Source organism: Passer montanus, unplaced genomic scaffold (genome assembly GCF_014805655.1).
Source record: "Passer montanus isolate IOZ18808 unplaced genomic scaffold, ASM1480565v1 scaffold2, whole genome shotgun sequence".
NCBI classification, from domain to species: Eukaryota; Metazoa; Chordata; class Aves; order Passeriformes; family Passeridae; genus Passer; species Passer montanus.
In genome coordinates, this window is record NW_024366591.1 from 10,151,921 (window position 1) to 10,166,326 (window position 14,406).

At 41.5% G+C, this 14,406-nt stretch overlaps 1 protein-coding gene across 3 annotated transcripts in view; it reads left to right on the forward strand.

Annotated features, from left to right (window-relative positions):
- The window catches only part of MTR (5-methyltetrahydrofolate-homocysteine methyltransferase), a 51,796-nt gene continuing 37,390 nt past the window's right edge, over positions 1 to 14,406 (forward strand). Inside the window, exons 1-7 of one of the 3 annotated variants that reach the window (XM_039707076.1) lie at positions 1 to 92; positions 6,802 to 7,013; positions 9,489 to 9,578; positions 10,396 to 10,465; positions 11,553 to 11,645; positions 11,738 to 11,844; positions 13,203 to 13,262. In XM_039707076.1, coding sequence (XP_039563010.1) covers positions 71 to 92; positions 6,802 to 7,013; positions 9,489 to 9,578; positions 10,396 to 10,465; positions 11,553 to 11,645; positions 11,738 to 11,844; positions 13,203 to 13,262 — 654 coding nt within the window. In that variant the 5' untranslated portion in view covers positions 1 to 70. Of the gene's footprint in view, positions 93 to 6,798; positions 7,014 to 9,488; positions 9,579 to 10,395; positions 10,466 to 11,552; positions 11,646 to 11,737; positions 11,845 to 13,202; positions 13,263 to 14,406 lie in introns of those variants that run through there. The other 2 variants (XM_039707075.1, XM_039707079.1) reach the window with 2 other exon arrangements.

The following is a 14,406-nucleotide window of genomic DNA, read 5'->3' on the forward strand; positions in this document are numbered from 1 at the left end:
TCGGGGCGGAGCTCGCACGTCACGGGCAGCGCGCGGGCCCGGGGCGGCGGGCGGTGACGTCTCGGCAGCGATGGCTCCCGCGGGGCCGACGGGTAACGGCCGCGAGCGCCGGGGGCGCGGGGGGACCGGGGCGGGGTCGGCGGGCGGGCTGTGAGGGGCGGCGGCCGCGCCCTCCCCGCACATTCCCTGGAGGTGCCCGCGGCTTGCTGCAGGCGGGGGTGGCACTTACGCACCTCGTGTAACTTTTTTGCAGAAGCGGCGTTGTGGCGTATCGTGAGTGAGTGAGTGAGTGAGTGAGTGAGTGAGTGAGTGAGTAAGTGAGTGAGTGAGTGAGTGTGAGTGAGCGGTGAGTGCACTTTTTTGGTGCCGGCCCCTTGGAGCAGCCGCATGCTGCCAGGGAGGGGCTGGGAAGGACCCCCAGGGTACCCGCACCGACCCGTCCGGCGGCGCAGTTCTGCCGGGAGAGTGGCGCGGTGGGAGGGGCTGGGTGTGCTGCGGATGCTCGGGGCTCTGAGTCAAAAGCGCCAAGTGAGTGAGTGGTGACTGCACTTTTTGGTGCCGGCCCCTTGGAGCAGCCGCATGCTGCCAGGGAGGGGCTGGGAAGGACCCCCAGGGTACCCGCACCGACCCGTCCGGCGGCGCAGTTCTGCCGGGAGAGTGGCGCGGTGGGAGGGGCTGGGTGTGCTGCGGATGCTCGGGGCTCTGAGTCAAAAGCGCCATTGCACGGGTTAAACAGAAGTGGTTGGATAGGGAGGATAAGTAAAATTACAGCTGCTACTTGGCGTTGGTTTTTCTAAAATGGACTGGTCTGTCAGTGGCGGCTTCCACTGGTCCTGCGGCCAGCAGAGATCACAAGCAGTTCCACTTTTAATACTTGTGAGAAACAGCTGCTACTTTGAAAATTTAAAAAGGTTTATTAAACCTTTACAAAAGTACAACAAAATGACTATATAAGGAAAAATTCGCAGCGCTGGGAAAGGTCTCGCGGATACCACGTGGCCAATTCATCATCTCAGTGTTTAATACCCCTGGGGCTTGCATCAGCCAGCCCTGGCCCCTCCCAAAGTCTGTCCCTCAGCTCTTCTTTGCCATTTACCGGTGGAGACTGCTTTCTTGTAACTTGATTTGGGATCAGGTGTTGCCATGCCGCACCCCCTAAACAACAAGCTTGTCCATTCCCAACTGCCCCATGGATGTGCACGCCTTCCCTTTACCAGTCCTGGACAACCCAGGCTGTCTGATGGTAACAATACGGTGGGCAAAGGGAATTATGGAGAGAACAGAGGACATCTAAACTACAATAACATAACTATACATCACTAAAGCTTTTCTTAATATTACACACTAGTTATCCCTTAATTGCGAGAGGCAGTAATCTCACTATCCATCTATAATAGTACTTGTCAGGGAGTGCATGGTGCTGAGCTTGTGCTTCAGCTTGGGCTTGTATCCCTCAGCATGTGAAAACAGGCCTGCAGTCCTGCTCCGCACCGACTCCAGAGCCAGCTTCTGAGGCCTGAGGTTTCTCCAGGTTCCTCTGGTAAAGAGGATGTTGAAGTGACCTGCCCTGCTCTGCCCTGCCCTGCCCTTTCTTCCGTGCCACTTGGGGTCAAGCTGTGTGCTAGCGACTGCCCTGCTGCAGGTCCGAATGGGTTTGGCCAAAATGGAAAGTGTGAAGGTGTTGTGGCAGCAGCTTGAGAAGCAGTGGCAGTGGGAGAGTTCTGCATAGCCAGAAGCACAAATTGTGTGACCGGGGTATTTGTGGAGCCCCAGGGAGCAGGCACGAGGCAATAGGTGGTGGTGTGTCCCTCTGGCAGTGAGGCAAAGGATCTGGGTTCAGCAGTGGGTTATGGAGAAGCTGAGTGCAGTGTTTCTCACTCGCCTTTGACGGGCAGGGTGTCCCACAAAGTGAGGCCATGTAGGGCTGTTTCCTGGTGTGTCCTGCCTATAATGAATGTCTTTTGTGTACAGTTTAACATCAGAAGATGAACAGTTGTGGTTCTGACACAGGGAGCTTTCTAAACCTGGGATTTGCATGTTTAGCTAGAGACAGTGGGCACAGCTAACAGGACACTGCTATTCTGAAATTTCAGTGACTTTTGTAGTGGTTGTTTGCCTCTCAAGCTAACTTTGTAAATGCATTGGGTACGTAAGTATCTTGTCTGTCTGTTGTGTAAGAACTGAATGGTTCATAAGACAGCTGCCAACATGGAAATATTAGCAAGGTGCACATAAGTGCACAAGGTGAAGTGGTAAGATCCAATTCTTCCCTGTTTGGATAGGCTGGGTAAAAAATAACATACCAATGGTGCTGCTGCCCACTGTTGCAGAGGACCTGTGTAACATCTGTTGCTACAGTTCATGGAGCTCTTATTGTTGCCTGTTGAAGACAATTTAATTGATTGAGTATCAAATAATGCTAGGTTATCACGAGCTGTCTGTGGCAGGCAGGCTGATGGCAAGAGCATCCTTTCTAGGTATTAATACTGTAAATTCTGCATGCTGCACAGTAATTTTTTGAATGATGGGGAGACGTGTGCTTGGAGCTGTTGCAGGGAATGCTGATTTATTGAATTAAGATGGGCAAATATGGAGAGGCCCTGTTTCCAGTGAAGAGAGGAGCTGGTCAGGCTAGGAAACAGCGGGTCCTGTAATAAGTGCTTCTCTCTCTGTGTAGTTTCTCTGCTCGTGTTCTGGCACATTAATGTGATCAAAACACTTTAATACTGTCACAGTTGGCTTGCTCCTTTAGAAAAGCTTTGGAAACAACTTGTAATCTTTTATTCCCTTCCAAGTACTTCTTTACCAGACTATTTTATACTAAAAATAAATTTGTAATGGAAGTGCATCAGTAATAAAAAACAATACCTTTTGAGAATCATTGCAGGCATCACAAAAGTTTGGTTTAGACCAAATTGCAATCTTTGAAGTCCTGTTTCTTGTGGAAAACACACATCCCTTCAATTTTGCACAAGTGGTCCGTATGTGATTGGATTGGGATAAGGAGATGAAGGAACATCATCTTGCCTTATTCCCTGACTGTTTAGTTGCTGACATTGCAAAAATGAAAGGTTATAGTTTGGGGAAGTTTATAATTGTTAGTGAATAACTGTAGGGGTGAACAGCTACTCTACAAGGAGTAGAAGTTCTTGTAACTCAGATAATTTCTCTGTTACAGACAAATAATTCCCTTGTTCGTATTATTTCAAGACAGAGTGTTTATCTTGGGGAAGTGAGGTTGCATTCTATGTCCCATTGACTTTTAGGCCAGTGCTGTAATTGTTGTTCATTTGGTTTGGTCTTCTAAACTAGTTCCAGCCCTACAGCACTCTGTGGTAATGGGCTCTTATGTTTTAAGTTTCAGTAGAGTGTAAAATCAAGGTAATTGGTCCTGGGTCCTGTTACCACTGCTGGTTTCCTTCTATTTCTGTTATGGCTACAGAAGCATAGCCTGGACACTTCTGAATGGAAAAGGATATCCATTTCCCAAAGCTCACCAGTAACCTTTATTAAACAAAATTTTCATCAGCTCCTGGCTGAGCAGTGGTGAGAGCAGGGTATGAAAGCAAAAACAACAAAAAAGAAAAAGCTGACCTGATTTTTCCCTGCTTAGGAATTTGTCCAAACATTTTTTTCTTTTATTCTGTAATATTCTGTCACACCCGGTTTGTGCTGGAGAGGGGAATTGCTTGAGCTGAATTCTGAATTAAGATTATGGTACTTGTTAGTAGAACTGACTCTCGGCTTCCTCCCTACTTTTGTTCCAAGGAAAGAGTTCAGCACTTCCTAGCATGGCTTTTTGAATCAATCTTCTTTGATTTCTGGAGTGTTTTGGACCTGTCTTCAGACTTTGTTTTCAACTTGAAGTTGAACCATCAATGTGCCAAGGCACGACTTCAAGTAGTGCATGCTCCTACTGGAAGAAGAGTCAGTTGTTATCCATAGCCAGGACAGGTAAATTGGTTTTGGTGGGCTTGGAGCTGTTGGATCCCTCTGTAAAGCACTGATGGCCACCCTCAAGATTCCCACCCTATTTCCTGCAGCTTTTTGAGATGCTGCTGAAGAAGCACAGATTTTGAAAACTTCAGAGTAAGGCTCTTGCATTAAAGAGGCAGGATCTGTGCTTCTATGAGCAGAAAACCATAGACTGTTCATTGCTTCTGTTCGGTGAGGCAAGCAGTAGAGAAAGCAAGATGGACCAGGTGAGGTGCAGGATTACAACCAAAGGGTAAATCTTTGTTTCCCAGTGTGGATGAGGAGATAGTTGGGAAGCACTTAGGTTAAAGCCTATGGAAAGCAGGAGTGGTTCTGGGAGGATTCCAATAGCCTGTCTCAGCTGTCTGGGATGCAGCTCTCAGGGCCAAGGATTTGGCTTAGGAGGCTCATTAAAGCACCAGTGAGCTTCAGTGCCTGTGTGTCTCACTGGGCTGTGACTCTTGGAAGCACGTGAGTTACACTCCATTAGGAGTCTGCACTGCAGACCTACTTTCAGATACAGTTTTTCATGTCTTGCTTCTAAAAGCCTTTAGCTCCAGGATTGATTTTATTTTCATGAATAATTTGATGGTTTAACGTGAGTAGATTTAAGCTCTTATGTAAGAACCTGCTGAGCCTGCCTGTGTGGTGTTAAAACTTTCAACTTGAAGCAAGGGTAGCTTGCTTTTTGGTGTTTTAATCTGCCTTCAAATGCTTCATACTTGTTAGAGAGTACATTTTCTTTGACTTATCTTCATGCTGAGCCTACTTCTGATTTAGAGCTGTTTTTCCAGAGTGTTAGTATAAATGTAACCTTGCAATGCTTTCCTCATGGCCTCAGCTTCCCTCCAGCACTTTGCTTTTTTAACAGTACTGATGTCAAAACAGAAGATACATTGCACAAATGGAGAAGGAAAAAAGTCAAATCACTTAGCAGTTGCCAGTGATTTTTAAGTACCATTGTGTGTAGTAGTAAGTTAAGTTGTAATGAGACATGAGGATGTTTTTGTGCCTTGGAAATCATTCATTTTTTTACAAGGGCTTTTTATGGTAGTTCATAACCTAGATGCAAAACAAGTTTTTAAGAGTAAGATGAAGCTGAATGAACAAAACAGATGAGGAATAGCACATCATTCACATGTTTGTGAAACATCCGTGGGGTACTACTCCTGTGGTTTGGATTCTTGGTAAAGAGGTTGGTTGATTATTTTGCTATATGTACAGTCTTATCAATGCCTGTAAGTATCCAAAAGGGGGATACCAGAAGGATGAATCCAAGCACTTCTCAAAGGTACTTGCTAACAGGAGAAGAGGCAACAGGCAGAAACTGATGCACAGGAAGTTCTACCTGAATATGAAGAAGAACTTCTTCATTGTTAGGGTGAACAAGCACTGGAACAGGTTGTCCAGAGACGTGGTGGAGTCTTCCTCACTGGAGATATTTAAGAACTGCCTGGTCTTAATCCTGTGCCATGTGCTCCAGGATGACCCTGCCTGATCAGGGAGGTTGGGACGCACTTCTCAAAGGTACTTGCTAACAGGAGAAGAGGCAACAGGCAGAAACTGATGCACAGGAAGTTCTACCTGAATATGAAGAAGAACTTCTTCATTGTTAGGGTGAACAAGCACTGGAACAGGTTGTCCAGAGACGTGGTGGAGTCTTCCTCACTGAAGATATTTAAGAACTGCCTGGTCTTAATCCTGTGCCATGTGCTCCAGGATGACCCTGCCTGATCAGGGAGGTTGGGACGGATGACCCCTTGTGGTGCCTTCCAAGCTGACCCACTCTGTGATGCTGTATGTGTGTTTGTGTTCTGAAATGATTCTGTGTATGTTCTAAAGGGGAAAAGTGGAATTACTTTTGCTGTGGTCTTGGAGGTTTTATGTGGTTTTTGTGGTTTTTTTTTGTTTTCTTTTTGTTTTTTTTTCCCCCCCCTGTTTTTTGGGGGTTTTTTGTTTGTTTTTTGTTTGTTTTCTTAATGTCTCAGATTAAGCTTTTTATTAATGTTTGGGATGGGCTGTGTTTGGGATCTTCAAGCAGTACTGCATCTTCATTTTTAATGATAGTGCTGAAATGTCTACAGTATTTTGTTTCAGTCATAGTTAGATCTACCCTGCTCAATATCTTATAATCAGCCATGTGATTTGCCTGATCTGTTTTCCTCTGGCATTACTGTGGAGGAAAAGAGTATCTTGTTACTTTTGTACAAAAGAAAGTAAAGCCTGATATTATCTGTTGGCATATCTTGGTGTTTGTCAAGTTGTCATTTACTACTGTAATCCTAAGGGAAATTAGGACTCAGTTGAAAAATTATTTTTGTTTGCTCAGTTTATTTCTCAGTTTATTTTCTCTTAGAGAGAAGAGGCAATTAGAGTAGATGTGGGTATTTGCTTTTTGGTTTTTTTAATGAAGTGCTTTGTGCTTGTGTACCACTTATAGTGTGGTGTCTGGTACCAAGAGGCAGCTCTGCATTGCTGTTCAGACATTGCTGGGGTGGAAATTGTCACACTTTTCAGTTTTGGAAACTAGTTTATGTAAAGATTTTCATGTTTGCCCTTGTGAACTTGTGTTAATTTTTTCTGTGGTTGACTGTGTGGGTGACTGTCCTTAGGTAAAGGACCAATTGATCCTAATTGTATTCAGGTAGATGCAGCTGTTACCTTACATCAGGTGATTGGAACTGCAGGTGAAGTAAACCAGTTACTGTCTGATTTTGGTAGAGGATTAGTTACTGTATTCTTGAATGGGAAGAGCTCAGGTTGGCCATGTGTATAGATAGGGAATTTCAGAACGACTTAAATATTGGGTTTATCTTTTTCCAGCAGATCCCCAGACGAGAGTGGAAGATGAAATTGAATCTATCCTGCAGGAGCGGATAATGGTTTTGGATGGGGGCATGGGGACCATGATCCAGCAGCATGCGCTGACAGAAGAGGATTTCCGAGGGCATGAATTTAAAGATCATTCCAGGCCTTTGAAAGGCAATAATGACCTTCTGAGTATAACTCAGCCTGATATAATCTGTGACATACACAAGGTAGGTGGTTCTGGTTTCTGTCTCTTGACAAGAGAAAGAGGGAGAACTTGGCCTCTGCATTCCCCTTTTCCATACCACAGGCTCCTGGCTCTCCACTGTCTTTTGGGGATAGGGAAGAGAGAGCTATGTAGCCATGTGAAAAAGAATGAGCAGATTTGACTGTTCTGGTTGTGTGAGCACAGCATTTTTATCTTGGTTTCTGATGTCACCCAGAAAGTGCTATTTTTAAATCCCTTTTTGACTTACGTCCCTGATGTATTTCTATTAATTGTAGATTCTGTTTTATTTCATTTTTATTTTCTCTTTTTGTTCTCAGCTAGCACTTGAAATACATCTAAGTAGGACATATCTGAATTCTAGATGTGTTTCTATAATTGTGTATTAAAGGGCTGTTAAATGTGGCAGCCTGAAGCAGGCCTGTGTAGTTAATGAGTATGTGAGCTTCCTAATGAGTGTATGTGCTTCCACAGTCTTGTTTTTCCCTAGAATATTAATGTGTGGCCCAGAGAATAAAACAGTCCAATCTGCTGATGATTAGGAATTTGCAAACAGATTTCATTGTTTTCCTGTCTTCAATTAGACTTTAAAAAATAACTTCCTAAGGCTATTTATTGAGCTGCAGGTATTCATAGGTCTTACTGTAATAATTGGAATGCTTGAATGGTGTTACAGCTATTTGTTACTCAGTTGAAGCCTCACATGTTCTGGGCTTTTCCAATTATTTATTGACAAAATCTGTATTTTATTGATGAGAATCATACTTGGCTTATGTTGGTTAAACTTGGAAGGTAATCTGTATTTTTTAATTATGTTTTAACTGCTGTTCTTTGGATTTTAAGAGTGATGAGCTGGAAGGAATCAGTCTTTGACCTATAAAAATTTCAGAAGGAAGTATTTGTAGATTAAGTTCAACTAAGCAATAGTGCTCATGAATCTTGGAATTTATAATAGTTTGTGGTTTTAATAAGGTAAGCTGTTATAACAGTTGAATTTGGAAGTTTAGCAGAGCAATAGTGATGTGATTTGAGAATATATGTACTGATTCAAACCAAATAACCTGCTGTTATCTCTGTAATGGCCAGTAACAGCTGCTTTAGGAGGAGTGTAAAAAAACCCTGTCTTTTGTTGTCTCCATCCCTGCAGCAACTATTTGGTCAGAGGCTTTCTGAGCAATGGGTGGTGACTTCATATTTTAGAGCTACCAGGGGTTATTTCTTCTGAGAACTGGACAGAAGGAACTTGCAATAATAGATGAAAATATTTCTACAAAGAAATATTTGTTTAGTTTGTTTTTGTGGGTTGTTTTTTTTTTTTTTTGTTTTTTTTGTTAGTGACCTAGTAAGTTAGATATCAGTAACTTAAAAAGTAAATCTTAACTGTGCCTTGCTGGCAAAGTCAGATTCAAAGGTTAGAGATGTGATGTATTTCAAAGGAAAAAAATTAACTTCCTGCTTTGAGTATGTTATTGCCTTCTGTAGTTGTAGACAGGAAAGTTGTAGGGCTTTTATACATTTAATATGTTTAGACAATTGTCAGAAAATTAATATGTTGTTGATTGATATGTAAGAGCTTGTATATTTTCATATTTCTATTTGTAGATATTTTATTTGTTTTCAAGACGAGTTCAGGGAAAGCATATTTGTTTGCAGCAAAGCATGTTTTAAAACAAATTTATTTTCAGCTGTCATTTGGATCAAGACTTTTATTTGCACTGTTGAACTCAATCGGTTCACCTGCTTCTTGTAGGAAAATCTGAGAGGTTTATGTTTAATAGTGGCATCAGTATTTTTGATTAACTAGCACTTCAAGTGTTTTAATTTCCTTGAATATGATCATGCCAGGGTTCAAAGGGTTCAAAAAGATGAGTTAGGGAGAAGGGCAACTGATAGAGGTTATATAAATACAGGCTAGAATCCGCAAAAATATTAAGTTTGTATTGATTTCAGTTTGCTTTGGTGGGAATTAGACAGCCAAAATGCAGCCGAAGTCTTAAATGTTTTGCAAATCTCCCTCATTGGTTAAACTTTAAATGAGATCTGCACAAAATATAATTCTCCTAAGCTTTTGCTCTTGTGCTGTACAAATCTCTTCAAAACATTTTAATTTTCTAATCTTCTCTGTTGTTGTTTAATTTGGGCCTTTTCTGCGACTGCCCACAGCAGCCCTTGCTTGCTGAAGGTGATTGGACTGTGTCTGACTGTATCCCTGTGCAGAAATCTAGAATGTGCTCCAATGGCAGAGGTGACTCTATAAATGTTACTTGTTAATAGAAAGTGTGGCTGACACGGAAATTCTGAAAATTGCTTACATGGAACACTTCCACTTCTTTTGCCCTGTGCTTTTGAATATAGCCTTTAGAGTTTGATCAGCTTTGAATTGGGAAATGATTTGTGATTTTTTGTCAACTGGATGAGTCAAAGTAGTTGGGTTACTTGCATTCCACACCTCAGGCTTTGTTTCTTTCATGTCTTGCAGGAATACTTGCTGTCAGGTGCTGACATCATTGAAACCAACACTTTCAGCAGCACCCGGGTTGCACAGGCTGACTATGGCCTTGAGCATTTGGTAAGAATGCTAAACTATGTACACATTAAATACTAATTATGTGCTTGCAGCCAAGATTAGCTTAGTCCCAGGATTCATTGGTGTTGTGCTTCTTGGCTGCATGCTGCATCTTGAGCCATGTGATGGGATTGTAGCTCCTTTCTGCTGCTGTGGACAATTGGCACTTGCTATGTCACAAACCTAGTGTGCTTCTTGTTGGCAGAGATGCAGGCAATAGTAATTAGTCCTAGATTTTGTTTGAGCATTCACAGGATCTCTCAGTTCTGTGAACAGGGATGTTTTGCTTCAGTCCTTCCAACTTACCAATGCCACAATGGAACTGCTTTTTTCCTGGATATTTCTTATGTGTTGTTTGTGCTGGTGTATGTAGAAGTCCTTTCTGGTTTGCATTTATTGTGCCTGTTCTTTGTTATATATTGCTTTGAGAATTTGGGGAAATATGTAAAAGTAAATACTTGGAAATATGCTACTTGAATAAAAAGTGGACATCAGAGTAGGCTAATTTTGTCATCAAAGTCCTGTCCTTCAGCTTCTGTTGATCTCAGCAGGATTTATTTACTACCTTAAAGAATGAAATTTTATGATTAGCAGCTGTAGGCTGGGGCACTTGCAGGATGAGCCTGCCATGTACCTCTGTTGCTGAGATGTATTGAGCTGTTCCTTTTGAAGCCTCTTGGTAGTGCTGATACGTACTTGTGTGACTTGGAACCTTTGGAGTGTACTTCAAGCTGCTCAATGCACATGTTGTGTTTCTTTGAGGATGAGTTACCCTGGACTGGACTAAAGCTTGCTCTGTAATTTTCTGTAATTGTTCCAGGCATATCGATTAAACAGAGTCTCTGCACAGGTGGCCAGAAAAGCAGCAGACACTGTAACTGCTCAGACAGGTTAGTATTATTTTAACTTCTTACTTGTTTGTAGTTTTTACAATGCTGCAATCTTTGAAATATTGCTAACTAGAGGATAACTTGATGGTTTACATTATGGGGACATAAAATGATGCTGTGCGTGTTTGCAAGTTATGCACGGTAACAGCAATTTCATATCTCTATTTATATCACACTAATTTCATTATGTTTGAAGGATCTGGTCCTTAAGGTGTTCAGCACACCTGTCCTGTGCCTGCCTGGTGTAGACTGCAGGTGATACACATCTTCAGATGTGTTTTAGAGAAAATAAATTCAGCAGGGACTGTTAGAAGTTCCTTAGGTTGGTACAGCACAAGTCTTTGTACTCCAGAACTAGGATTGCTGATTGTAGATAAATGTGGATTATCAATTAATCCTAGTGTTTGACTAGTGGTTTAACTTTATACAGCAACTAATGGAATCATCTTAGTATTTTCATTTAATTTCTACAGATGCCTTCCAGGCATTATGTGAGAAGGGTTAGAGCTCCTTTACACTGCTGTAGACAATGCTGTCTTTCAAGACTAATTTCTGCTTGTATTCTACAATCAAACTGTATTTCAGGCTAACAGTGTTGCTGCTGTTCAGATAGCACCTTACTGATGTGATTCATAGTATGCAATAAAAAAGTAAGATTTGGAATGTGCTTTTAAAAAGTGAGGCTTTTATGACTCATGCCAGAATATTCAAATAGGCTTATGTAGTGAAAAAAACAGGACAGTTCTATGCTGTGCATTTAGAGTAATTAAATGAAGTTTCTTGTGTTAGAGAGAAATGATTCTTAGAAGAAAAATTAATTGAGATATCTGACCTTTTCAGAAATGTTATTCTGTCCTGTGAGTATACATTGAGCATCCTGTTGGATTGAAATAAAAAAGTCAGCTGTGCTGGATGATCCTGTGCTGACTGAACTCTAGATTTGAGACAAGAATTTCCTGTTTTATAGTTCTTCATCATTGAATGATATGCATGTCTTGGTGTCCTCAGAGGTATTTTACATTGACTGTCATTGTAAAGCCAGAGTAAACAGTTTAGGGTCTTTTTCCCCTCCTGTGTCTTGGTCTAGGAATTAAGAGATACGTTGCTGGAGCCATGGGTCCAACAAACAGGACGCTCTCTGTGTCACCATCTGTGGAGAGACCAGATTACAGGAACATAAGTAAGTATTTATAACCATCAAGTTATTTGTCTTAGGCAGTAGTTTTGAAAGATTTTTCTCCAGATGAAGTTAACATCATTCCTGTTTTACAGCTTTTGATGAACTAGTTGAAGCCTATACAGAACAAGCCAAAGGACTTTTGGATGGAGGAGTTGACATCTTACTGGTGGAAACCATATTTGACACCGCCAATGCTAAGGTGAGATTTCTGGGAAAAACCCCCTCACACTAATGTAAGTATTTGGTGTACTACCCCAGGAAATTCAAGATCCATTCTTTGAGCTACCAGCTACTTTTTACTAAATACATGAAAAGGCTCTTCAGTTGATAGCAAGTGGGTAGAATGTGAGGAGATGGTGTTTAATCAGCCTTTTCCAGAAGGTTTCTCTTAATATGTGCCATTTGTATATTTCTGGCTGCCTGTGCCAGCTGTCCTCTTATTCCCAGAAGCTCTACTGTATTGCTCAACATCTCCAAATACTTGTGATTGTATTTTTACCTCTAAGCATGTCTGTCCAAGGGATGCTTGTGATGCCCACTAGAGAGGGAATGTCCAGTGAATCTGGTTTCAGGTGTGGGAAGGCTTGTAAGGCAGTTCTGTTAAAAGGTGTCTTTTGGGGGGGAACTCTGCCATCAGTTTTAAGAAAGAGCAATTTGGAATAGATTGGAAGGGTAAACTAAAAGGAATAAAGTGTTGAAATATGCCACAATTCATGGGATTTTAGCACCTCTTTCTGTATCTAATAACTGCTCAGTGCAGGGGGTGGAGTTGTTAGAGTGCTTAAAACTGTCTTGTGATTTTATGTGGATTTTCTGTATCTAATAACTGCTCAGTGCAGCAGGGGGTGGAGTTGTTAGAGTGCTTAAAACTGTCTTGTGATTTTATGTGGAAAAGTCTGGCTGGATGTGTACACAGTGTTTCTTTAGATTTTTGCCACAGGCTGAATAACGTGTGCAGTGACATCACTTGGCTTTTGCAGATCTGACCAGTCATCATGGAGGTTTGGCTAGGAGCCTATAGGCTTCACAAAATGCTAAGGGCATGTTCACGGGTGACTTTCTTACCCTGAGGAGGGAGGACATTTTCAGGACCTTCAAAGGAGTCACTTGCAGTTCTTACTGTAAAAATTTGTGGTGGTTGGAACCCTTTGGAAACTACATGTCTTAAACAGACTCAAGGGCAGTGAATGTGTACTGGGAAGAGTTACATACAGCCATATTTGGGGTGGGGATTGTACTGCAGATATGGGGGAGAACCACGTGCTGATGTGATTTGGGTTTCAGAGTAGTCTTGGTCCTGTTTTGTTGCGCTGTGATACTTCCTTTCTACATGATACCAAAACCTGTTTTGGAACATCTGGAAGATGCTGGGGGTAAGGGTAAGACTTCCTGAGTGTAGTAAGTTCTGGCAGGCAGTATGAGCTAGCAAGTTGCATAAACAGCCATAGAATAAATAAATAAATAAAAAGGGCATCAAACCCATAGAAACAAAAATAAATTAACAATCTGAAGAACTCTCAAAGCATCATTAATGTTTTGCAACATATTCTTCTGTAGGCAGCTCTTTTTGCACTCCAGATGTTGTTTGAGGAAGAGTATGCTTCCCGACCCATATTTGTAAGTATATTTCAATATTTTTTATATCCTTAAGCTTCATTTGTGAACTAGCTGAGATGGCAGTTGATTAAATGCTTTGAAGTGAAGGAAATGAGTTTATTGGAAATGTACTTTCTTCCACATGATTGTGAAAGTAAAACCTCTTACAGTTTTGTCAAATCAGCCTTGGATAGCTCTGTTCAGCAGATCACACCATAGTCTAAGGAATGACTTTATTCCAGTGTGTATTCATTCTGTGTATTTCCACAAGAAAAAGTCTAATCATGGTTTTTTTTCAGGCTTGCTGTCTTGAGGGCAATGGGAATCAATGCTACAAGGAGGAAATTATGCCAATCCTGACATATTTTCAAGTAGAATGAGTGGCCATTTGAAGTCAGAAAAATCTGTCTTAGTCTTTTTCCTGATAGTTCCTGCTCACGAATGCATTGGAAGAAGTACAGAAAATGAATAAGATTGTTTTCAAAGTTCCAATGTATTCTTCAAGTTTTCTACAGTTTGCAGTCCAGGCTTTCTGATTTGCAGTTGGTGTCTCTTTGTAGGCTTTTGTTGAATGCATTTACTCCTTCCTTGCATCTGTGTTCAAACCTATGTGGAACCCAGGCATCTACAAAATAATCTGCCAGTAACTTTCACAGTTTATGAATGTGCTGGTTTGAAAGTTTACTTACTTCTGGCCCGTCCACCTGATAACTTCTATTGTGTCTTGCCATTTATCTCTTGAGAATGATCATGAGCAGCTGTTCTATATTCTCTTTGCATAGTCATGGCATTTGTAGTCCTTTGTGAGAGCCTCCTTTAGTCATCTTTTTTTCTGCCTGATTAGTCTACTTCTATTTAGCTGTTCTATTTGGTTCATAGATTATTGTGCCCATTTTTGTTTTCTACTTCCTCAAGTCAGAGTAGAATGACAATGGAACACAGCATTCAAAGTGCAGACGTCAGGGATTGTGTGATAGCCTAGTGATGTTCTCTGCCTTTTCCATTTTTTTCTTTGTAGTTTCTGATGTTTTGCTTCACTGCTAGTGATCTTGGAAATTGCATTCATAAAAGTCTCTTTTGTTACTTAGTTTAGCTTCTAGAACAGTAAAGACTGGTTTGGAGGTGTCATTGTGTAGAACTTCTGTGTTCACAACTTTGTACTTGG